Here is a 23630-nt window from a genome sequence, read left to right as displayed (position 1 = left end):
AAAGAGTGAACGAAAGAGAGAGGAAGACCATGATGCTTTTTCTGAGCGCCACAATAGGGGTTCTGAGCCGTATTGTGGAGCGGCCACAGTGACAAGCTGTCACTCCGTCCTGGTAGGAAGAAAGAGGTAGAGAGAACGTAGAAGGGCTATGGCAGGTCAGAACCCTGATAATACACCACTGCCTCTTCAATTCACAAGTTTCTCATCCAAAAGACACTTGACAGGATGAGTAACGCTATTAAGTTTGTCCTGGTATGTGTACTAAGTAGGTAACATCAGCTAAGAGATCCAGGTACACTTCCCAGTAGCAGGGCAGAGGCCATTTTAACGCCCTGGTTCATTGGTGTGGTCTGAGTGGCAGTCAACCAGGCAAACACTGCGAGAGAGTCAGGCCAAAAAGGTCAGCACACAACAGTGTTGGCCTGGCTTTATCTGTCGAGATCTACTTCACCGGATGAATGTGAATTGTGCCTTTGTTTCCTACAAAGGAATATTCAGCGTGAAACAAAAGGCAACTGTTTTCATTACCAATGAGTGGACAAGGTGAGAGTCACAGTGAAAAGGTTGACATCTGCGCTTATTCATCCAACAGTGGCAGAATGGGATCATCTCCCCCCACAAAGCTTGTAACGATTATCAGGAAACACAATAGATCTCAATAGGCGTGTGGCTTCAAAAAGAGGTGGTAGACGCACACAATAACACACAAATACAATCACGTACACACCCATCAGCATGAATGAGTTTTTTGTTAGGTCAAACGCAAGATGCAATCAATATTTTTCCCCACAAAAACTTACTTTCAGGTTTCTATGCCTTTTTTGCCAATAAAAACACCATTATCTGTCAATTTAAATCCAGACAACTCATGTACACTCATCAATCATGTATTCACATTCAATAGTAGTAGTGTTTGTTATGCTTACAGAAGAGTGTAAATGGACAGTCCAGCAGCAGCAGCACAGTGTCTGAGCAAAACCCACTAGCTGGCCACTTTACCTATACAATCCATTGTAATCATGAACTATAAGAAGCTTATAAATGTTCAGTTTTTGTTGACACTGTCAGAAAGCTGACTCTTTTACTAAATATGTTTTTTATTGAGCTTATAGTAGGCTAGGTGGTGGTTTTGTACTGGACATTTAATACACAGGTGTTTTCAGTATTTATTTTGTCTTCAGCTATTAACATTCATGAGTGATGAAAAATATTAGAAACACCTTTCAATTGAGCTAAAGGTAGGGTGAAACCAATACTATTGTTGTTGGAGTCTGCTCAATGTGTTCACTAACACTTTCACCTAACAACTTTAAGGTGATAAATAAAAATGTAGTGTTAACACTTAACAGTTTGCTCCACTGTCCCCAAGTGGCCAAAATAAAGCAATACCAGTTTAACTGAAGCATATTAAACTTACAATACAAACGAGAATAGGATATGTTTTTTTCATCATGTTATGTAGTAGCCTATTGATGATATGTTGTTGTTTTTTAGTAGGCTACAGAGGCAAACTGTAAACCTGGAGCTTAACAGTACCCTAAGCAGGTATCTCACAAAATAATGATAGCACAAACTTACCTTAATGAAATGAAGTGAAGTGAAGTTACTTGGCGTCTCAATGAAGCCTTTGGGACGGGTTAGGTCTGAAATTTCCAACAGAGGCCTCCTCTTTGAGCTAAGCGAAAGGAGAAACTACACTAACTTCCTCATTGTAAACGGAGCAGTTGGTTTATCTTTCAAATGCTATCAGTAGCTACATGAGCAGCAGACGCTTAGTGTTTGAAGTGAGTTAGCAAACAAAGTGTGACATATGAATCTGTGAAGTATAGCTTAAAGCAATAGTGTGGGGCGTTTATTAAAATGAGCGTCATTTACATTAGTGTTTCAACGTTTGGTGTCTGTGCTGACATTCCCGCGCTAGTTGTACCTGTTGTGATGCAATAATTGGTTTGCCAGTTTGTAGCTCAGACACTTCCTCCAGATGAGCCGGCTAATTTCCGGTTTAGCCATCAGCTAACTGGAGCAATAAAATAATTTAATCTTGCTGCTCTTTTTAAGTTATCGGACAAATAGACCAATTTCTGAAGTCAGTCATTTCACGGGGTTGTGACGCTCAAAACAATTTATCCACCGTATAGCCACACGACTAGCTAGAGGAATGCAGTTAGCAAAGTATGACCCTTCCTATACAAAGGTTTATGTGAGTCCCTACCTGGCTCTAGGGTAATGTTCTGCAGTGTCCAGTTGGTGATTTTATTTATGTGTACCTGAGAGTGTTGTGGATAAGTGGCATTGTCGGCAAGAGAGCGATAAATAGTTTCTTTGTTCATTTGGAATATATTTAGTGGCATTTCAAAGTCATTCTTCTAAAAACACATTTATTTCTCCCAATGGACAAAGGCTCATCTTTTTGCAGTATTTACATTATACAGTACAAGTTCAATATCTCTGTACAATTCCCTTAGGATGCCCCAGAAGACAGTTGCAAATTGTGAAGTGGTCAAAAAAGTGGGAGATAAAGACAAAAAAAAAAAAAAGACACAAAAGATGAGTTTATGTAAGGGGAAGATACCCAACAAGAATCAATTCACAGAAAATTAAATAAGAAGTTATGAAATGTCATGGGGTTGAAGTTCACACTTGTACCAAGGCTTTTTGTAGGCTAAATACCGTTTCTGTACCACTGGACAGTGTTCTGTTAAATGATTGTAAACACAGGGAGAGCAGCTCCAGTTGTCTCCATGCCAAAAAGACTAAAGATGTATGTTGAAGTGATGGGACATACAGAGGAGGAAGTTTGTGATCTCTTCACCTTCTTGCTTGGTGTTGGAGGAATGTTTTTGGGGAGTATAGTTGACCCTGTTCAACATCACAGCTCAATTCATACGGCACTCTTGCTCTCTTGCTCACACAACCAACCTGAAATTACATGAGTTTCTCACGCACACACAGTGCAAGCAAGCCCTTACATATACACACCCCACTTCAGATGGAGGCACACAAGAGCATCACAGGTTTGTCTCATCCCATGTTGGGTCATTCATGCTCTTCAACACCCTCCTCACAACCTTTTCTAGATCCTTGCGTGCTCTCTGCTCTTCTTCCAGTGACCTCTTCATCTTCTTATTATCCTGTTATGGAAAATCAATCATGTCAGTCTTTTTGTTGTAAAACAGATTGGGAGAAGACATTTTGTTTCCTAACTTAAAGTTTAGGTGACAATATCGTTGGTCTATATCATTTGAAGCAACTCATTGATTTAAAGAAACAAGAAAATTCATATCTGTTTAATCCACTTGGCTCACATTACGCCATCTGTTTACTCAGAAAACACATTTTTAGATCTGCAAAATGGGTCATTTGAACGGTAACTCATATATTTGGTAAATCACATCATCGTGACGTATTTCCTCACCTGTTTTAGCTCTTGAACCTCATCCCTCAGGGCATATACCACATCCACTAGGCTCCTTCGAGATAGAGATGTTATTATTACAGGTCAATACATTTGTAATGCCCACAAGACTGGTTGTTAAACTTAGAGCACTAACATCACTAAACGAAAAGCAGCTGGTTTACCAATAAACTTAAAGTTAAAAGTTTTTGGCTGGCAAGAACCATTTATGTAAAGTATTTGGGTGGTAAAGAATTGAAATATATATATATTTTCTTACTGTGAACAAATCCAATAAGATCAACTTTATCCCCAAAAAGCCCAATACAGTTTATTCCCCTGCACCATTGACCTCCACTGTTGTCCAAAAAGGCACAGCTGAGGCACACAGTTGCACTGAGCGGCATGTTCCTCTCTGACGATACACATGGGTACTGTAGTTTATTTTGAGTCAATCCCACATATGTACACTATCCTGCTGTGATAAATACTCACCAGTGCAAAAAATGTGACCTATTTTAAAAGATTAATGTCTTCAGTAGGGAAGGATAGGCTTGGGGCAGTGTGCTACAAACAAGATATTAAAGTTGTAAAGTACAGAGACAGACTAACTGGTTTTAGTCTTTACATGGGATTTTACACTGACTCAGGGTAAAGGTGAGACAGACTTATAGTCTTACTTCTCTTCTGCTGTGCTTTGTCCATTGCGACTGGAATCCAGGACTCTCTCCTCTCCAGGGATGATCACATGTAGACCTGTTTCTCTTCGTGGTCCTGTTTTAAAACAGAAGAGCACTCAACGATTGGTACTTTGCTCTGTCTCACCTTGCAGTAAGATGAGTCAACACTGAATCATCCTCTTCTAACTTCTTTATTGGAACAACTGGCAGTATAAAGAGAAAACAAACATATACCACATTTGGTAGTAGTAGAGGGTTAGTCATGCAAAGACCAAATACCAGACAAAAGCCAGAGGAAAATGAAAGAAGATGAAAGCCTGTGGAACTATCTGGCAAAAAAGCCAAATCCATTAATACAATCCTCTTGTCAATCTGAAAGTAATGATCATTTTCACTCTCCATCATCTTCCTCAAATGAAAACACACACCAAACACAGTCAGATTCTAACAAATCACCAGAATGCCAGTGTCTACCAAATGACAGATTTATTCAAAACTCATAATACAGCGTTAGGGACTTGAACACTTCAGAATTGTAGAACAAATACACTGAAGGCGCTGTTTGCAGATAAGACATGGTCACATGTGTGAACTGAATACATCATTAGAGCACACAGAGGACAATGTTGGTCAAAGACAGTTAGTCTCTTCACCCTGCCTGTCCCGAAGATTGACTTAGTTTCTTAAACCACAGAATACACCTGTCACAAAGTATAGCACATGATATAAGGACAGTGATATTCTTAGCTCAAATACTCATAGAATGGATTCTTTTTTCTTGCTCCTTGACAACTACTATTTACAGAAAGGGAGACTATGTGCTCTTTATATTTCAAGTCCACTCTGACAGTATTCTGAGGTTGAATGAGTAGTTCACATAGAAATGTTCCTGTATAATCACGGTCTCTTGTTTCTTTTTTTACCCTCATTGCTTGCAAAACACTGAAGGTGAGCATTTACACTACGAATGAGCATTTACTTTACAGTAACACTGAATACTTAAGTCTACCTTTAGGACTATATCATACACACTCTAGGCAGACGACAAAAAGTACAGAATTTAAACAGATTCTATCCCCCCCACCCACTGGCCCGTTACATGATTGTGCAAAATAATTCAAACACTTCATGTTATAATTTCAGTGTAAACTATCACACAGACCAATAAAATGTAAAAAAAAGAAAAAATTAAATGATTCTTCCAGGGATCATTTTGTAAACATTGACATACAGAATAAAAAATAAATTAAAAAAAGCCTGTATACAAAATAATGAATACAATAAAGAAATCATTTCAGAAACAGTAAATTCTGTAACATGGCCCAATATATTCCAAATGTCACTCACATTGCTTGCTGTAAGAGGATAGGCTCTAAATGGATGCCGACCTGTACTTTTAATACCAATACTGTAAAAATACTTCTTTCATAAAAATAGTAATAAATGCAAGGAGATAGTATGGGAAGCCTCGTAAGCCAGAAAACACAAAGGCATGCCTGGCTTATGACGCATAGCACGTAGCATAGGTGCTAGTTTGTTGTGATATCTGTTTTTGACATTATGCTAATCTGGTCAAATTGTCGAAGCCTGACAACTGCTACGCTTAAAAGGAATAGCTCGACATTTTAAGAAATGACTCATTTGCTTTCTTGCTGGGAGCTAAATGAGAAGATTGCTACCACTCCCATATTTAGCCTACCTGTTCAATATGGAGCTAGAGCCAGCTGAAGGTTAGCTTAACTTAGCATACAAGTTTGAAACATGAAATTAGATGTGATTTAGGATGTTTAGCCTAGCTTAGCATGATGACTAGAAACAGAGGAAAACAGCTAGCTTGGCTCTGTCCAAAGGTTAAAAAATCCTACCAGCATCTCTGAAGCTTACCAATATGATTAATTTTATTCATTAAATTAGTGAGTTTTAGAGGTTAGGCAGATTTTGTAACCTAGCTGCTAGCTGTTTCTTTATGCTAAAAATTCCAAAGAAATCCCAAAATGTCCAACTATTCCTTTATCTATCAGGTGACATATCCTATTAAACAAAGGCTTTTGGTTTATATTACGGGACAGTATGTATTTGACTGCAATTTTAAGTTAATTAGCATTAGCATCTGTCTGTTAAGGTATGCCTGCTTTAAAATGAGTCGTTTTTATGTTGCTAATCCACTAACATGAAAATTAGGCTATAATATAAATGCAACCCTGTAGAACCACTGACAGACAGTGACATTACAGGGTCCAAGAGCAGACTTTAAAGGATGATGCTTATGAGACTACACAGTACATCAAGTTATTTAAATGAAAGACATAAAGGATCAGTTCACTCAAATCACAAAAGCATATTTTCTCACCTACTTCTAAGTACATCTTGTCATACGGATAGTTTTGAATTATTTGCCCAGGTTTTGAAACACTATTTCTGGGTTGTTGTTTTTTTACATTTCTTCTTCTACAAAATTTAAAATGGAGGTAAATGGAATTGTAGTAGTGGTGCTGGAAGCAGTTTCATTTAACAGTGAGGTTTGTGTATTATTGAAGTAACGAGGATATTGTTTTTTATTAAAGTGTTGAATGACATTAAATCACTGGAGGTTAGCAAAAATAACATTGTCAGAGGGTGTTAAGTTTACTAAATGTACTTTCCCCCCGCTGTAATAAGTACAAGCAAAATTCCACTGACCTCCACTGTATTGAAGATGAAACAAAAAGAAACTAAAATTAACTTTAAGTGTAAAAATTTGTTTTTTGTAACTTGGGTGAACAGGCCCTTTAAATTCACCATTCTTAGTCCACTAGCTCTTGTTCAGTTGATAAAAGCTTGACTAGAGAGTGAAGTATATGTAACAATCTCCTCTTCCTGTAGCAGCTCCAACATAAAATGGACTGTATATCGTTCATTATTTTATTATTTATTATTCCTGTTGTTTATCTTAGCAAGGATTTGTATTCTATAGCTTTACGTCATGTTATTTGTTAAATTCCTACTAGGGCTGGTACAATGGATGCAGATTCAAATTATGAATAAAAGCAATGATATAAAATTATAAGAATTTGGATATTACATTTACATGCTGCTATATTATCTGGCAGCAGGGGCATATATGCCTGAACCTGTGCGTGTGTGTATGTGGCCTCTGTGCTATGTTTGAGCATACATACTCTAAAAACACATACTGGAGAGAAGTAGTACATGATAAATAGAATACACTCGTTCCTGAATTACATCTGAATATCAGACAGGAATAGCTCAGTCCCCAACTCTCCCTCCCCTGGATCTCCCTCCCCTATATTCCACTCTAACGTCCCTGTACTCTCTGCTAGGAGAGTTCCCCACATTTATGGTCAAACAAGGGGAGTGGTCACATTCAAGATAAATTAACAAGAATTACCAAACATTTACTGCATGACAACTACAGAAAGAGAGGAGGCACATAAAAGGGAAAGTGGCAAAGGCAACAGGGAGATGCTTTAAACATCTTCAAACTGTCAAAAATAAATAAACCAAATAAGTTAACAAAAAAATGGACAAATATATAATAGAAAATAAATAGATAAATTAAAAAATCTAGTTTCTTTTAATACATTGAAGGTAAAAGAGGTAAGCGCGCTGTACGTTACATTACAGTACAGCGTGGTAATACTGTACGTTCTTTAGTTCTGGTGAGAGATGCAGCTCTTACGCGGCACTGAACCCATCCTGTAAGTGTGGGTGGTCCAAATGGAGTCATAGTCAGAGTCCTCCGAAAGGTCAGAGGACAATTCTGGCCTTGACATGCTGCTACGGCGGCCAGGCGAGTCCACGCAGGACCGGTCCACGTCAGCCAGCACGTGGTTGTGCATCAAGTCAGTGCCCTGCCAGGCTAGTCAGGGACGGCCAAGTTGAAGTGGCGGATGTAAAGGAAGGAAATGGTGGGCAAGGGAGGAGGAGTGACGGTACAGGGGGAAGAGGTAGTGTACGCAACACGCAACAAATGGTAAATCATAAAACCAATGAGAGATGCAGGATGGGATGATGGAGCAAATCACAATACATAGAGAGAATTACAACGCAAACATAAAATATGGAGAGAACAGAAAATGGAAAGAAAAAGATGAACTCAAGGTAAACCAGAGCAATGCCAAAAAGTGAGGAGTGGAGGAGAGACAGAAAGAAGGAAAATATACTGTTAGAAGGATCAGTACAGAATACCAGTGTTAATGAAAGGCACTGAGTAACAGAATACAAAGACAGCAAGATATAGCCGTAACTATGCTGCGACACCAAGCTGTGGTATAAACCTCTGCTCGTCTGTGCATGCACATGTATAAGTAATATTACGTATTTTCTTACTGGAGTTAAGAGTCTGCCTGGTTTTGGCACTGGTGCAGTATGCCTCAATAACTTTCAGGATCTGGGCGTCTTCTTCCAGAGCAGCTGTGCCTAAAGAAGAGGGGACACAATAAGGTTAAATTTATTCACATGCTTTTGTGCCTCTCAACAGTCTTTCCCTCCAACAGCTGTACCGTGTCAGTGGGTGGGTGGTATTTGCAAAAATTACAGCATCTGCAAAAATTAAAATAATAGGCATTTTGGGACTTACACTGATTAACTTTGTTGCCAAGAGTTTGATGAGAAGATTTATACCTCTCTCATAGTTGTCAATTAATTATGAATATGGAGCCAGGAGATGATTAGGTTAGCATGAAGACTGGAAGCCAAGGGAAAGAGCTAGTCTTAAAAATCTGACTACCAGCACCTCTGAAGCTCACCAATTAACACATCATATGTTGTTTAATCTGTGCAAAAACAGAAATGTAAAAACAACACATTTGGGAGTTACAGCACACTAGCTGTATCCCTGCTTCCAGTCTTTAATCTAAGCTAAACGTCTCCTGGCACAAGTTTCATAATTAACAGGCAGAGATCACAGTGGTATCGATCTTCTCATCCAGCTCTCAACAAGAAAGCAAATAAGCTACTTCCCAAAATGTTGAACAATCCCTTTCATTTAAAAAACGCAACTCTTATTTTGGTGTATTTTTAGTTTTTAACATACTCTTCCTCAAGGCAAATTCCTCCTCAGACTGCTTCCTCTCAGGCTTGCGCTTGGGCAGGAGTTTCTTGACACTCTTAGGACTTTTACTAAGATCCTGTAAATGCAAGAAAAAGAGAAAATGATATGACATTAGAAAAAACCCAAAACAAACATGAAAATGTCCAAACCATACATAATCACGGCCCCTCACCTCCTTGTAGCAGAGGGCGGCAGAGGGCCGTAGTGGGGGTGCAGGCCGCAGGCAGCTCAGGCTCCAGGGTTTAGGGGTGTTTGGGGGTTCCAGTGGGCCCCACATCATGGTGCTGTGGGACGTTCCATGGGAGGAGGGGTGAGGCAGGGTGTGGTAGGTGGGGGCCACTGTCATGGCCCTTCCGTCAGCATGCCGGGATGGGGTGAGAGGGTGCGATGGGAGCTGAGAAACAAAGCAACAAGTCCTATGTAATAACACTTACTACAAAATGGACAATTGTGATCTTCTGTGGAATAATAACTGCTCTTAAAAAACTGATTAACAACCAGTAAATGCATCTGCAAGGGAGCTATGTTCACAATATACTGTTCAGCATGAAAGATCACTCTTAACTCAATATAAAAACATTGAAAAGATTGCCTGTAATGCAAAAGAATCACTCAAAGTGACAAATCCACAAATAATTATCAAACTCTTCAACTCAATGATTGGATCCAGCAACAAAAAAATATTAAAGTAAAATAAAAAAAATAAAATAAAGATTTTGTGACGTCAGGAGTTGGTGAAGAGAAAAACTGTGCTAAAAGAGGAGTGAATAGTCAACTTGCACTCACAGGTGATGGCAATACTCTAAATGAAAGCTACTGTTATTCTTTATCTGCTGGATGTGTAGTAGGTAACTGTTGGTTAACACATTGGCTGTATCATTCCATATGTTAATGCTGTGTTTACAGCTTGTTGCCCTGTCCGTCCCCACAGTGGCCAGAAAACATAAATCAATTAAGGCAAGTTTAACAACTATATTATTTGACTCAAGAAATACAATACAGTCATTAGACTAATTACCAACCAAGGCAAAACTGCTCCACCACATGATTCCTTCCTGTTTTTAATCAACCTAAACCACAGTAGAGCATTATATTCCCTTAAACTGAAATCCTACAGATAGGTTTATAGATTTTGAAATGGGATTAATTGTGATTGATCATTCAGAATGTTTCAGTCACCTATCAATGTGGCCTATTGTGGTTAAATTATCATCATTGATTGTTTTTTCATAAGGCTGAACGTCTATTATGTATTTGGATTTATTTCATTAAAAGCAATTGTGTATTGTGTAACATAAATACGCCCCTTCACACAGGGCTGTATAGCAATTTTATATAATTGCTGGGCACTACTTGTACCAGCCTCTCATGTAATATTGATGTTAGGGTTCTCACATATGAGAAATCAACATATACCGTATATTTATAGTGTTCACACCACAATAGGCCTAAATGACTAGAGAAAAATCAGGTTTAGTGATTGTATAGAGTATGTAATCATTAGCTCCTGACCGTGTGGCAGGGAACAGTGAGTGGTTTGTGGCTGGGCGCTGTGGCTGCAGTGTGTTTGATCTGTCGGGTCAGGTGTTCCACCCAGTCTTGCAGGTCCTGCTGGTTCGTGCATGCCACCAGAAGACGTTCAAACATCGTACCTGCAGAGAAACACACAATGTTGTTAAAGAAATTATGAGTAATAAATGCAGCATTAAGCAAAGCATGTTGTTTATCTTAGGGAACCTCACCACTGAGCTCAAAGGCATTTTTATGGGCTTCACAGTCTTCTAGTTTGGTCACCGTCATGCTGGCCAGAGGCAATTTTCCCTGAATATGGAAATCATATAAGACTCAAGACAAAAGAGAAATGACCAACATATGTCCAGTACTCTGAGGTTAAACACCAGAAGGGAATCAGAGAGAGACTCTGAGAAAGTCTTTATCACTGACCTGGAATATAAAGCCACTCATCCTCGGGCTGGCAGACAACATGAGGAGAACGTGGGGGAAGAGCATGAGGTAACGCTCACTCTTCTCCTGGTTTATTAGGAGGAAGTTGCAGAGAGACAAAGAAGTAAAGAAGAGAAAAAAGTTCAAGGAATGGGAAAGAGTTAATGCAAAAAAAAGACTTCCATGTTTTGTCAGGTTTTATATCACCAATATTATGGACACATTTGACTAACGGGCAGTTCAGATCAAAGTAAAACCTTTTTTTTTTTTTTTTTTTAAAGTTGCAACAGTGTGAATTATTGAGTGAAAATTATCAAGACACAGGTGGAGAGTCTTGATTTTGGTCTGGGAATTATCAAAAGAGTTCCTATTTGAAGTTTACAGATGTGGCATTTTATCACCATAACAAACACAGATAACTGCAGGATGTTGCTACATAATGCATTTTACTCTGCCGGATCAACACCCCGGGTTTTTAAAACTTTTTTTGAACTGGTGACTGCTGTTACAAGCCTGCCAACCACACACTACTATTGTGACATTATAAACACAGAAATTACGCTCTTTATGTCCCCCACCTCTTCCAAAGAAATTCAAACTTTCTCAATTGCTCAAGCTCTCTCAATTTTGTTCTTATTCATCTTACCTAATTAGTTTCGATAATGATAGGAACATAGTATATGTTGTGTAGTAGGTGATGAGGAAAAATGCAGCAAAGACATTTATAAGATATAATTTTAAATAGAGGTGAAACCATGCTTTAAAAGGATAAGGCTGGAGATTTTCAATATTTATCATAATAAAATTCTGAAGTATAGAGAATTAAATAATTAACTCATCCTACCTACAAAATGTGTGTGTGTATGTGTGTGCGCACGGCTATGTGTATCCAAAGCCCGATATATCACCACTTAATCAAAGTCAAGAGGTTGTGATATGTAGCACAACAAGCTAGTGAAGCATTGTAAACAAAACTGCATTCCAACACATGCACAGTGGCATCTACTGTAATCTTTCTCCTAAGAGTATTACTGTTATTACTCAAGTAGGCTGAGTTCATTTTTAGTTTGGCTCTGCACATGAGATTGGTTGATAATAACATATAGAAAATCACCATCTTTGAGTATTAGAATGCCATTGCTGTTCAAAGGTGATCTTTCAATCCATTATTGTGAATCTCTGCCATATAGTAGCCCATTTTTTAACAGTAATAGTGTTAGAGTGGGTGCCATTGAATTATAATGTCAAAAAATGTCTGGAAAGATGTCAGTGTTGCATGTCCCTCATAATGAAAATATATGTAATGTGTCTCATAATCATTACATTACTAACCCTAACCACAAATGAAAAGAGGTGTTTAAAAAGAAGCTCAGTCACAGAAAACTGGATTGTTAAAAAGAAATACTCCTTATGGAAGTAAAACATACAGCTAAAAAGATAGTAAAGTTCCAGGCTTTTCCTTTAAAGAAATCAGCATGTTTTACCACTGATGCTTTTGGTGTTGATCCCTGATCCCCGGATCCCTATGTGTTAGTGATTTTGAGCTAGTGTACCAAAGCCATATTCATTTAACTGTATATGAAGTGACCTTAGATATGTCTTATTATTTTTGTTGAAATTATCAACCTGTAGCATTTATTTTAATCTAATCTTAAGAAATCTCCGTTTTCTTCACTTAAAATGACATATTTTACTATTAGCCAACAATTATTTACATTTGTGAAGTCCTCTTAATTAATCAACAAACTTAATTCTTGAGGACAGTTGTATTCAGTACTTAAGATTACGTAAATGTGTTTACAGTTAATTAAATAACATGATTTTGGTAAGTTATAATTGAAAGTAATAAAAGTATATAGGTTAGACCATATGTAGTTAAACACTATTAGTAGCAGTAAAGTGTAGGTGAGTGGTGCTTGTACCTCTGACCCAGGACTGTGGACTATGACCTGGCTCATGTACAGTACAGAGCCCAGGGTTTTAATGTCGTCACCCTCCCACAGCCGAATGGACTCAGTAAGAATCTGCAGCTCCAGCTCCTTACGTTTCCTCACCTCCTGGCACTGGGCCTGGCACAATGAATACAGACAGTTACAATCAAAAACATGCTATTAAACACACAATTAAGTAAGGTCACACTCTACATGACTGACTGAAGGAAGAAGTGTGTTTAGCTTACAGACAGATTTTTGAAAGACGCCATGCACTTCTGAATGTCAGGTCTGTCAGGATGACTCTCCTGCAAAAGATGAAACATGTTGGTTAAAAAACACATTACATAATTCAAGATCACCACACAGACGTTTACACACAGGCACGCACCTCCATGTGCCTCTCCAGCTCTTTGAGTAAGGTGGGGTATTTGTCCAGTCTCATAAAGGGTTTACTGAGGCCTGTGGTCAGGGTGAGGATCCCAGGAGTGACAGCACCCCTTCCCTCCATAAACTCCCCCAAAACCTCACTGCAAGAGGAAGGCAAGACAGAGACAGTGAGACAATTAATTAAATATTAATTTAGCTTATCATATTGCCTTGGCCTACAAAAATTGATGAGACATCATAAACTGTGTTTACGGAGTTTGCAGCCAACTATCAGATTTTGGTTTTCCACTATCTTGTTTCAGATTGGGTCCAAAATTTTGATCCTCTATGCTCGTGTACTGTATTCTTTCGTACTGTAACCGGCATGGAAATATTTCTTTAATTTTCCCTCCTTTATTTGGTTATTTTTCTCTCTATAAAAACACTGCCTCCACTGCAGTTGTTTTGACGATGAGTAGACTACAGACTGTGCACTTTGTGTCCACAAACCTTGTCCACAAACCTAGACTTTGCTCCCACAATCAGCAAACATGCTGATAGCTACAACTGTAAAAAAAGAGATTAATTCCAAAAACTGAATGGAGTTGATGTGTAAACTTACCCGTGCTGGGTGAGCACATTCACTGCAGAGGGGTGGTTGGAGCAATAACCAACATAAAGAGCCTTCATCTGTGGCATGAGGTTGAGAAAGAAGCCCCCCACCCTTTGCTGACTCTCTGGAAGCCTAAAGAAAAAAATAAAGAAAAATAAAATACACTGCAGCAGAAGTATATGGCACGTTTATGTGTGCTATGAGCCAAAAGCAGTATATAACACAACATATAATATATTCCACTGTTTATCCTTAAATCCAAAATCCCTGTAATACAGTGGCCCAACACTAGATGCCCCTACACTTATATTATCAAACAGAAAGGATGCTGTTGCAGTGGAGCTGTATTTGCAGGGAGGGACTGACTTAGTGCATTCCTCCAGAGACTGGACGAGCATCTGCTGGAAGGTGCTGATCTCCTCGAGGTTGCCCAAAATCAGAGACACATCTGAGCTGCTCAGTCTAAAGGAAAAAAAAATAGGGAAAAAACAAACTGGTGACAACAAATTCAAAACTAATGTGCTAAAAACCTGCTTTATTGTTTAGGAAACATACAAAAATCTGATTATCCAGGCTCCCGTAACACAATAAAAAAACACTGGTTCTGGCTTCGTCATGCTGTACTGTGTGTGTGAATGAGTCATACTTGTCAATGCTCTGAAGAGGTCGCAGGTAGTTCGTCATGAGGCTCTGAAGGTCCTTGGAGTATTCTGTCTCTGTTTCTAAAATGTTCTGCAAAACCTGGAAAGAAGTAAAACAGCTTCAATTTAGAAAGTGTCCATATTTCAAGAACTGGAGATAGTCTTTTTGAAACAGCGCCATTCCTTATTACTGTCATTCTTTGATTAATTAGTGCCTCAAATTTGAGTTATTAATCCATAAAATATTGTAACACCAGATCAGTGTTCATTCATCCACCCATGTGTAACTGATGAAAATATTCCAGGGATGGGTTTCCCATTGATGACCAGAGTGACACTAATCTGTATATATTTGCTGTCAAATTAATGTTCAGTTTTTTTTAACACAATCAACACTCACACAAAATATTGAACAGTTGCCTAAAATCAATCATGAGTACCAAATAACCACATATGACCAAAAGAAATTTCCTATACTGCAAGAGGTATCCTACACTGCATCCTACTTAAAAAAAGGTCAGTCACATTAAGGAAATGCTCTAATAACAGAGATACAGTCTGATGTCAGATTACTGTAGTGGTGTGTACTTACCAAGTTATAGTATGTCTTGCTGATTGCAGAAGTGTCAAAGCCCTTAGGCGGGCTTTTAAGGGTGCCGGACTTGGGAGACACTTGTTTGTCTGTGGCCAGAGAGACAAGAAATTAATTAAGGCCTTTTAAACACACGTCTGCCGAGCATTTTGTCTAATTAGGCATGAAAGTGAAACAGTTTCAAAGACTACAGGGTCGCCTAACAAATGAAATGTCATGTGTGAAAGTGGATTAGTAGGCAGTGTTTTGTTCCTCTGTGTCCTGCCCACATAAATGTTCATTCTAACCATCTTATCATAACTTGTAATTCCCAAATTATTTCTGGAAATGTGGTTATATTAAACCAATAAACAAATCAAGCATATTGCATCATTATTCCAGGGAAAAATCATAACATATAAATGATATTTTGATCATTGGTGCTTAAAATCACCAATTACATGAAATCCTTGCATTGATGAGTTTAATATCAAACAGATACTCTGATTTTGAGTTCCCATCTCTTGCCACCACAGTAGGCCTTGGAAAGCAACAGTTGTGGGGCTGTGTTACTGTCATAAAGCCAGATGGAACTGAAGTGTCAAAGGCAGATGTCTTGTTGTGTACTGTTTGTCGACTTTTTTTCTGAAAGAGACATGATAACGTCTGCTTAGAATATAATTTAATCTTTCAAGCTGCTGTGTGATAACTCACAGAGGCATGCAGGGGTGGAGACCTTTTTGTAATTATGTGTTTTGAGGGATGCACCTGCCTGTATTCATTCTAAGTCTGAAGGAAGCATCACATGTTCAGCAGTTGTATGAAAAATCCTGATTAGAGCATCTCTACCAAGTAACTCCCTGAAATGTCTGGGAGAGGTACCTACCAGAGCCTTTGACTTCACGGACATAGTTGCTAGGAAACCACCCAGCCTTGCCATTGAACATCCCCTCCCACCAGCCACCATCCTCCTGACGAGTCACACTGATGATATCACCCTTGTTAAAGGTGAGCTCATCCTCGTTGTTCTGCTGAAAGTTGAAACGCGCCTTCACCAGCAGCTGCTGTCCACTGTTTTCTGACATGTCCTGACAAATGAGGCGTGGAGGAAAAGAAGCAAAAGGCAAAGTTAGCAGTGAGTAGAAATTGGATCAAGTGTTGAAAGATGGAAGAAATGTAGAGTTCAAACAGGAAAACAAGTGTTGACAAGAAGAGTTTTACTATTAAACAAATCACTTTATATCTATCTTGTGAAACAAATCCCATAAAACATTTATTATTCATCAGTTCCACCCCTCAAGCAAAAGCTTCTATTTTTCTATCTATTTTAATTTCTCATTTGCTGTTTTCCTGCAGTTGTTCACTGTTTTTCCGTAACTGATCAAAATCAAGCTTTATTTTCTAGTAAATTTTTCATAATGCAATGAAGAGATGGTAAATGGCTCTATAGGGTAAGTGTTTTTGTTGACTGATGGTTGGCTTGACGGACTTGTGACAGACAGGGGAGAGTATCAGCTACTTTTTTCAAAACCAGCGTTGCCTTTAATTCAACAAATGTGCCACTTCAACAATCCAAGTTGAATTGATATATCTTCTGTAATAAACTGCTCATTTAACACAAAAGTCAATTTTACAGTCTACAAACAAAAATCCTTTTAAAATTCATTAATTCATTCTTAAATTCATTTAAAAAAGAAGAACAACTTGGAGGCAGAAATGAACTATTAAAATATAATTACTGACGTGCAACACTGAACTGACTACACTGGACCCTTATTGATGTATGTGTTTGAACACTTTAGAATATAGTTCAGAAACATTGCTACAAACTATGGACTAAAATATTGAATGAGCATCTCTTCAACACACTCTCAGGGTAGTAGTAGTATTATTAGTATCAATAAGTGTTGGCCTTACCAGACTGCGAAACTGGTTTTGCAGCAGCTTGGAGGATCGGGCCAGTGAAGCCTGAGAGGACAGCGACTCAAAAGACTTGATGCGGTGAGCTGAAGAGTGTCGGGCACACACTGAATCACTGCCCACACCAATGTCTGTAAAGAAAGAAAAAACATAAATACACCAGACTTGGTATCTGCAGTCACTTCCCACACACTCCACCAGCGCGTCTTTGATAAAACAACCACTACATGCATCATGAAACTGTCACATACTGCACGTTTAGACTCAATCTTTATTTTAATCTTTGTTTACTCACCTGCAGTCACTTTATTCAGAGCTACGAGACTGCTCAGCACCTTTGAGAAGTTCAGTCCTAACAGCAGGTCACTCGCCTCGAATGGCTGTGAGTGAGAGAGGACAGAAAGAGGAAGAGTCAGACAACAAGTCATCGGCAAGCGCATTTCCCTTTTAAAGATAATCGCTAATTCCAGTGCAGCCGCACTGTGTCATCAGTTGGCCACGCTGGAAGCTCTGAGCAGTCAATCCATAACTCTCTTTATCCCTGACAGAAGTGGTGGGCGAAACTCACAACCTCAGCAGATACAAGTATATCTGCAGCAGCTACAAACAGACACTATTTACAGTCTTCTTGATTTTGGTTGAATTATGTGTATTACAAAAGCTACTGGTACATCCTGAGTTCCCCTGTCTACTTTAAGAAAAACACAAGCATTAAAAAGGATAATGCTGGCCATTCTACATATTTATTATTCGACAAAGCCCATGTTAGGACCAAAACCAACAATTAATTTATCCAAGTATTTCCTGCACAGCAAAAGACTGATATATAGAGTTAATTGGAAAACACTGCAATCCAATCACTTCTTCAAACATCTTGCTAAAATCAGGAGTAAATGCAAAGGCTTGTGATCAGATGTTATAATGATATAAAACATTAAATGACATCATCGACCAAAAGAAATATTCAAATTTAAATTATATAAAATATTACCAAAATTGTTGACTAATCAGTTAACCAATTATTCAAGTAATACTGACAGAGCTTATTCCATAGATAGTGCCATAGACCTCCACTGTTGTCCAAAAGGTTTTAAAACCACATTAATGAGTCATGGTGTTGCACAGGGTGACATGTTCCTTCATTATTAGGAATGTTGAGTCTATTCAACATGTGCCATCCTGCTGCTGTTCATACTCACTAGCACACCAAATATGTTTTTATCCACAGCTGAAAACAGTCTCCAGCTGTTTTAGTACAGCTGCATATCAAACCTCAGCACTTTTTTGGTACCAGAACGGGATCAAATAGTTCCCAGCCTACTAGCCACGTTCTATATTATTTTGACACATCTCATTTCTATGTGCTGCAGACCTCGGTTGTTTCTATTAAAAAACACATCAGTGAGCATCACTGTTGCACAGGGTGACATGTTCCTTTGATACGAAGGATTTGAGTTTGAGCTTGTTAGTTTGTTTAGACTCCAAAGAAAGTTCTTCACTAGCTTGTTTTGCTGCATATCACAACCTCTTGACTCTGTAGTAAAGTTCTTTAAAAAAAAAAAAAAAAGAAGTAAAATGTCTGGATGAGAGTCTGATTGATGTGACAAGCGTGATGGATTCATGGAACTGTTTGTATGAGCCACAGTTCAGAGGATACACATATATGCAACTGAAATACAACACAGATGTGCTAAAAGGGAGAGACTGAGAGCACCATTAATGTAACCTTGGTCTAAGTAGTAAGTGCTGAGGTAACTTTATAACTTTATAGCCTCTAGCCATCAACAGCATAGCACAGTAGCCAAAGGGGAAAAAAATAGAATTTCTGTTATGTGTAATCATGTGGTCCAGACATTTTCACAACCAGGTACAGAGCACACAACTTAACTATGCTATTACTAGACTGTTATTAGTCTTTGGTTGGAGCAGTTTCTAAACAAACTGCCATGCCACCATAAAATGACACCCAGTGCAAGTTGCAACAGTGTGACTCGTTGATGTGTTAATAGTTTTTGGACATCAGTGGAAGTCTATGGTAAGGAGGAATAACATATATGCACAATACTTTTAAGTAGGATCAATTCATTGTTGGTTTGGCTCTACATATGACATTTGCTGACAATAAGAGAAATATAGAGAATTGCCAGCTATATCCTCTGAGAATTATATTGGCACAACTATTGACATTTTTCAAACAATACCCAAACCAATGTCTGAGTGTCTGAGTTTGCTAAAAACTAAAGTGCCCACCTTTTAAAAGGAGTTCCTTAGCCTTTTAAAAATGTTATATTTGTGTGACCTAATTTTAAAGAAATGTCAAAAGCAGCAAATAGGACTGAGGCTCAGAGCCACAGACTGGGCAAGAGAGTGGTATTGAGAAACTGAGTAATACTCTGCTGGTTTTGGTCATTTTAAGGGATTTGTTGACAACAAGAAAAAATGTATAATAATGCCAGCCTTATCCTTTAACTGCAGTAACAGCGTAAGCAGTGTGTGTGCATGTCAGCGTGACTCTCACTGGCCTCTTGGTTTAGTATGAATGGCAGTGATTGTATCTCTGCTGATGACTGTAGTTGTCCTCTCTCTTCCTGTGTAACGGCTTCAAGTGATTAGTAACTCTCGCTTCAGTAATGGAGGGTGAGTGACTGCGAGATAGGAGTCTTTTTCATCTTCCGCTCTGATTACAGATATGCCCCAAGGGAATATGTGTATTATTGTGTGTGTTTGCAAAGATAGTTTTTGTCAGTGTGTGTGTGTGTACAAACTACTGGAAGACTCACTGTCCTTGCGAGCATTCATGTGAAAGCCCCCTCGCCCTCACCCATCTAGATGTTATACACATCTGCAAAATTTGAGCTCTTCTACCAATTTATAACTCATTCTAACAGGCTCTATATTAGAAGAAAGACCACCAATCTCTTCACAGTGAAACTTGATGAATGATGATCATTAAACATTCATTGCAGGGAGACATAATGAACATGACTTTGATGACAAGCTTAGACATGTCTTTTAGACCTCATCATCACAATCTCAAAGCAGGCAGAAACAATAATGTAACACCTCTCTGTGACTCAGCAAGCTACTGGGAGCAAATTGCTCCCGCACATGTCGTGATTGAGGAAATGAGTGTTTACCTGCACTGGGTGTTATAAGCAACAACTCCATGTGTGCTTTAGTTAATGGTTATACATAAACGTAAATGCACTGGAGAACATGCTTAAGTTGGCATCAGGACAATATTGCAATACAACTGTGTACAGCAAGAGAGATAAGAGTACAAACAGTGAAGTCATAATGTATACAGACAGTGACATTGGTTTAAAATGAAACAATGACAAGTGTTTGACATTCAACATTAAGGGTGTTAAACATCCATATTGAGTGGCCAGCATAGGACTCACAGTCCTTTCTTTAACACAATCCACAATCCTCAGTCCTCACAATTTTAGGACATTGCAACAGGACAATAATCCTAAATATACATAGATCAGGTAGTTAAGCCAGCAACAATAGCAATATACTCCACTGGTCATGTCAGTAACCTGACCTCAATCAACTGATCATGTGTTTCAGTTCCTGAAGACCAGACCGAATGCAAAAAGTCCCCAGAACAAGCAGGAAGTGAAGAGTATCACCTGCCCGGTACTGGATTTCTGAGGCCTGATATCATCATTATCTGAGAGTTTAAAAGGTCTGGTTTGATCTGACAGGACAGCTAATTTATGGATTTAGATCTGGTAAAGATTGCAGCAGACCAACTTGCTGTTGATGCCTCTGGATCAAAGACTTAAGTCAATCATTCACTGCACAGCAAATTAAGGCTTAGTCGATCAACTATTTTGATAATCGATCATTCATTTGTCCTTTTTTATGCAAAGATGATTTATCAATGTGATGATTTAGTGCTTTTCTTTGTCATACATGACAGTAAACTGAATATCTTTGGGTTTTGGTTGTTTGGACAAAATACAACATTTAAACCATTGCCGCTTAAATTATAGTGGTGATTGTCACTGTTTTCTTACATTTTATTGACAAAGAAATTGATCAATGAAAAAATAATCAGCAGATACAACGATAATGAAAATAATCATTAGATGGAGCCCTAAACCAAATTAAAGTACCTAACTAAAATAAACCAACTAAATATTTAAATTTTAAGTTCATTTCAAGTTCATTTTCAAGTTTTGGGGATGTTGTATTAAATCTGTGTCTGGTGTTAAAAGCCTAAAATTAATCCAAAGTATCAGAACTTAAGCCATATATTCAAATGCAAACTGCTGGAGCAAAGAGTAATGCAACAAAAATGTGAGTCACTATGTAAATACCTCACAATTGTACTATGTGTCCACAGCGGTTGCTTTATAATACAACAACCTTTTGTTAATAGCAAAGAACTGAAGCTCTCTCATTAGTGAAGACAAATCTGTGATTACTGTCAGGGAAGGTGGAGGGTGAGGTTACGATTCCAGAGGGACCAGAGGGGTCATGGGAACTCTAATGATCACTTCCTGTGGCCAAACACATTAGAAATGAAAGGTCAGTAATAGCAGCTGAGCGAGTGTCAGACCTGGTCTTCAGCGTCTAATCAGGAGCAAATATACAAATTAGATCCCAACTGGACATGTAAACACAGTTGATGCACAGCCAAACGTCCAGCTTAACTCCATCTAAAAAAGGCAGGTCAGGACTGCAAAAGCACAGAGCCTGTCTGTCTGTCCTTCTCATCTAAGCAGTCACTGCTCTAATCTGCAGCCGCAGCTACCTGGGGTCAGAGCCAGCAGCGCTCTGGGCTCTGGAGAAGATCCATCTTTGCTCTACAGATGGTGAGCCAGAGGACTGCCAAGTCCCAAACTAACTGTAATCCAGCTCTGTCCAGTCCACATATTTAAAACACTGCAGCACGCATGGACTAAACATAGCCTTAAATAAAAAGACAGGAAATTGGTGACAGTGTTGGCTTCTCCAGTGAAGAAGCAGGTCAGCATCACATAAACCAGCAGATAAAGGAGACTATTTGACTATTTGCTCCAAATAAAACTGCAGATTATTCCATTGCTCAAACCTGTCTCTGTTGTGAGCCAAAACAAACAGAGGCCATTTTCAATAAAATCATGATGGATCCCTGGCATTCCTGCCTCTACTAAAACTACAAAAGGGCATGTTTCAGCATTCAGTATGACAGGGCTCCATCTCACCCCATCTCTACCACCTCTGTTCTAACTTAAAGAGGGGCAACACTGAGGAACACTGACTGGCATTGTCACACTAGTGTGGTTCAATGACCCCTCTATGCACTGGCAAACACACAGCAGTACACAGCATGCTGTCCTCAATTTGCCTAAGATATGGTAATAACTCATATTAACCATGACTACAACCTCACTCAAACATTTCTATATATGCCTGCAAGGGCGAGGTGGACATGTTTAGACTTTACACCTTATAATACCAAGACTGTCATTACTATGTTAGAACAAGACCACAGTCCTGTACTGATTATAGTGTTGTTAGAGTTAGCAAAAGAAAAAAGGCTACACTGTTGTTAGCACCCAAAAAAAGCTTATACAATGGCTTGTGTGAACTGGTGGTGACAATACAGCCACGCACCAGCCCGAGGACAAAGCTGTGCATTAATTAAGGAGTGTAAACAGTCGCTATAGTAGCTTCTAAACGTGTAAATCATACACCAGGACATGGAGACAGGCTAGGATATCAACAATTTATCAATGGACGACCCTTGAAGTTGCTCAAATGTTGCAAATGTGTCACCACTGGACAGACAAGCTCTCTCCTAACGATGGGTGATTGTTCTCGGCTACTGGCTCACTCCTCCTCCCTCTCCGTCCCGTCCGTCCACTCCGTGAGCCCATTGTTTATGGTATCTCCTCTTTAACACGCTCACTCTGCGTTTCAAACTTCACCTCTCTCACGTTGCAATATGCGGACTCGTGTGCTATGAACGACAGGTAAAGCACAAAGACTTACCTCGACGCGGAACGATGTGCAGCCCTTGAGAAACTCCTTTATGTTGCTCAGGCACTCGCCGTCGTTTTTCGGTTCTTGGTAAATCTGAAAAGACGGAGAACGCTGGTTAGAGACACGCTTCCACTTCACGCCGCTGGTTTCTTGCTTTTCACAACTGCGGTTTTGTAAGAGTTGAACAGCCCTAAAAAATATGCTCCTTCTTGGTCGACACGCATTCTACAGTATATCTGTGATTTGACACTGCGGGAGGCTGAACGCAAGTCCCGCAGCGGGGAAGTGGAGGAGGCTGTGGAGCTGGGTCGAGGGAAATGACGTTGACTAATAGAGATCACCACTGATGTTGTAACTCACTGCTTCACTGTCTTGTCCAATAACCTCCTTCAACACAGTGGATAAAAAGAACAAATAGATACTTTTTTTACCCTCACTGATTGGGGATATGGGTGTACACAATCACAGAAACAACTCACAGTATGGCAGTATAATTTTATAGCACAGCACATAATACAGCCTCCAAAATGGA

General features: G+C 39.0%; 1 protein-coding gene across 2 annotated transcripts; it reads right to left on the bottom strand.

Annotated features, from left to right (window-relative positions):
* Positions 1-2330: 2330 nt before the first annotated feature.
* Positions 2331-23323, bottom strand: arhgef7a (Rho guanine nucleotide exchange factor (GEF) 7a). 2 transcript variants are annotated; one of them, XM_053328961.1, is made up of 21 exons: positions 23108-23323; positions 17412-17496; positions 17114-17247; positions 16083-16284; positions 15218-15306; positions 14631-14725; positions 14351-14446; positions 13994-14116; positions 13394-13532; positions 13251-13310; positions 12994-13140; positions 11072-11158; positions 10870-10948; positions 10640-10779; positions 9300-9521; positions 9110-9203; positions 8404-8493; positions 7754-7933; positions 4075-4168; positions 3416-3470; positions 2331-3131 (listed from the first exon to the last, which is right to left on the bottom strand). In XM_053328961.1, exons 4-21 carry the CDS (start codon positions 16279-16281, stop codon positions 3009-3011), a joined length of 2112 nt encoding a protein of 703 aa, XP_053184936.1. In that variant the 5' UTR covers positions 16282-16284; positions 17114-17247; positions 17412-17496; positions 23108-23323; the 3' UTR covers positions 2331-3008. The 2 variants fall into 2 exon arrangements, with proteins under 2 accessions (XP_053184936.1, XP_053184935.1); XM_053328960.1 differs by lacking the exon at positions 7754-7933.
* Positions 23324-23630: the final 307 nt, after the last annotated feature.

The sequence above is a fragment of the Scomber japonicus genome, chromosome 11, assembly GCF_027409825.1.
Source record: "Scomber japonicus isolate fScoJap1 chromosome 11, fScoJap1.pri, whole genome shotgun sequence".
NCBI lineage: Eukaryota > Metazoa > Chordata > Actinopteri > Scombriformes > Scombridae > Scomber > Scomber japonicus.
Note: the sequence above shows the minus strand (reverse complement) of the source record. Positions and strands in the feature narration are given on the sequence as shown.

Coding starts and splice junctions, on each gene's coding strand:
- arhgef7a (XM_053328961.1), bottom strand. CDS start 16,281: ATGTCAGAAAACAGTGGACAGCAGCTGCTGGTGAAGGCGCGTTTCAAC. Junction 13,533..13,993: donor AATGTGCTCACCCAGCACGG/GTAAGTTTACAC, acceptor TTCCTCTTGCAG/TGAGGTTTTGGGGGAGTTTA. Junction 10,780..10,869: donor AAATGCCTTTGAGCTCAGTG/GTGAGGTTCCCT, acceptor GTTTCTCTGCAG/GTACGATGTTTGAACGTCTT.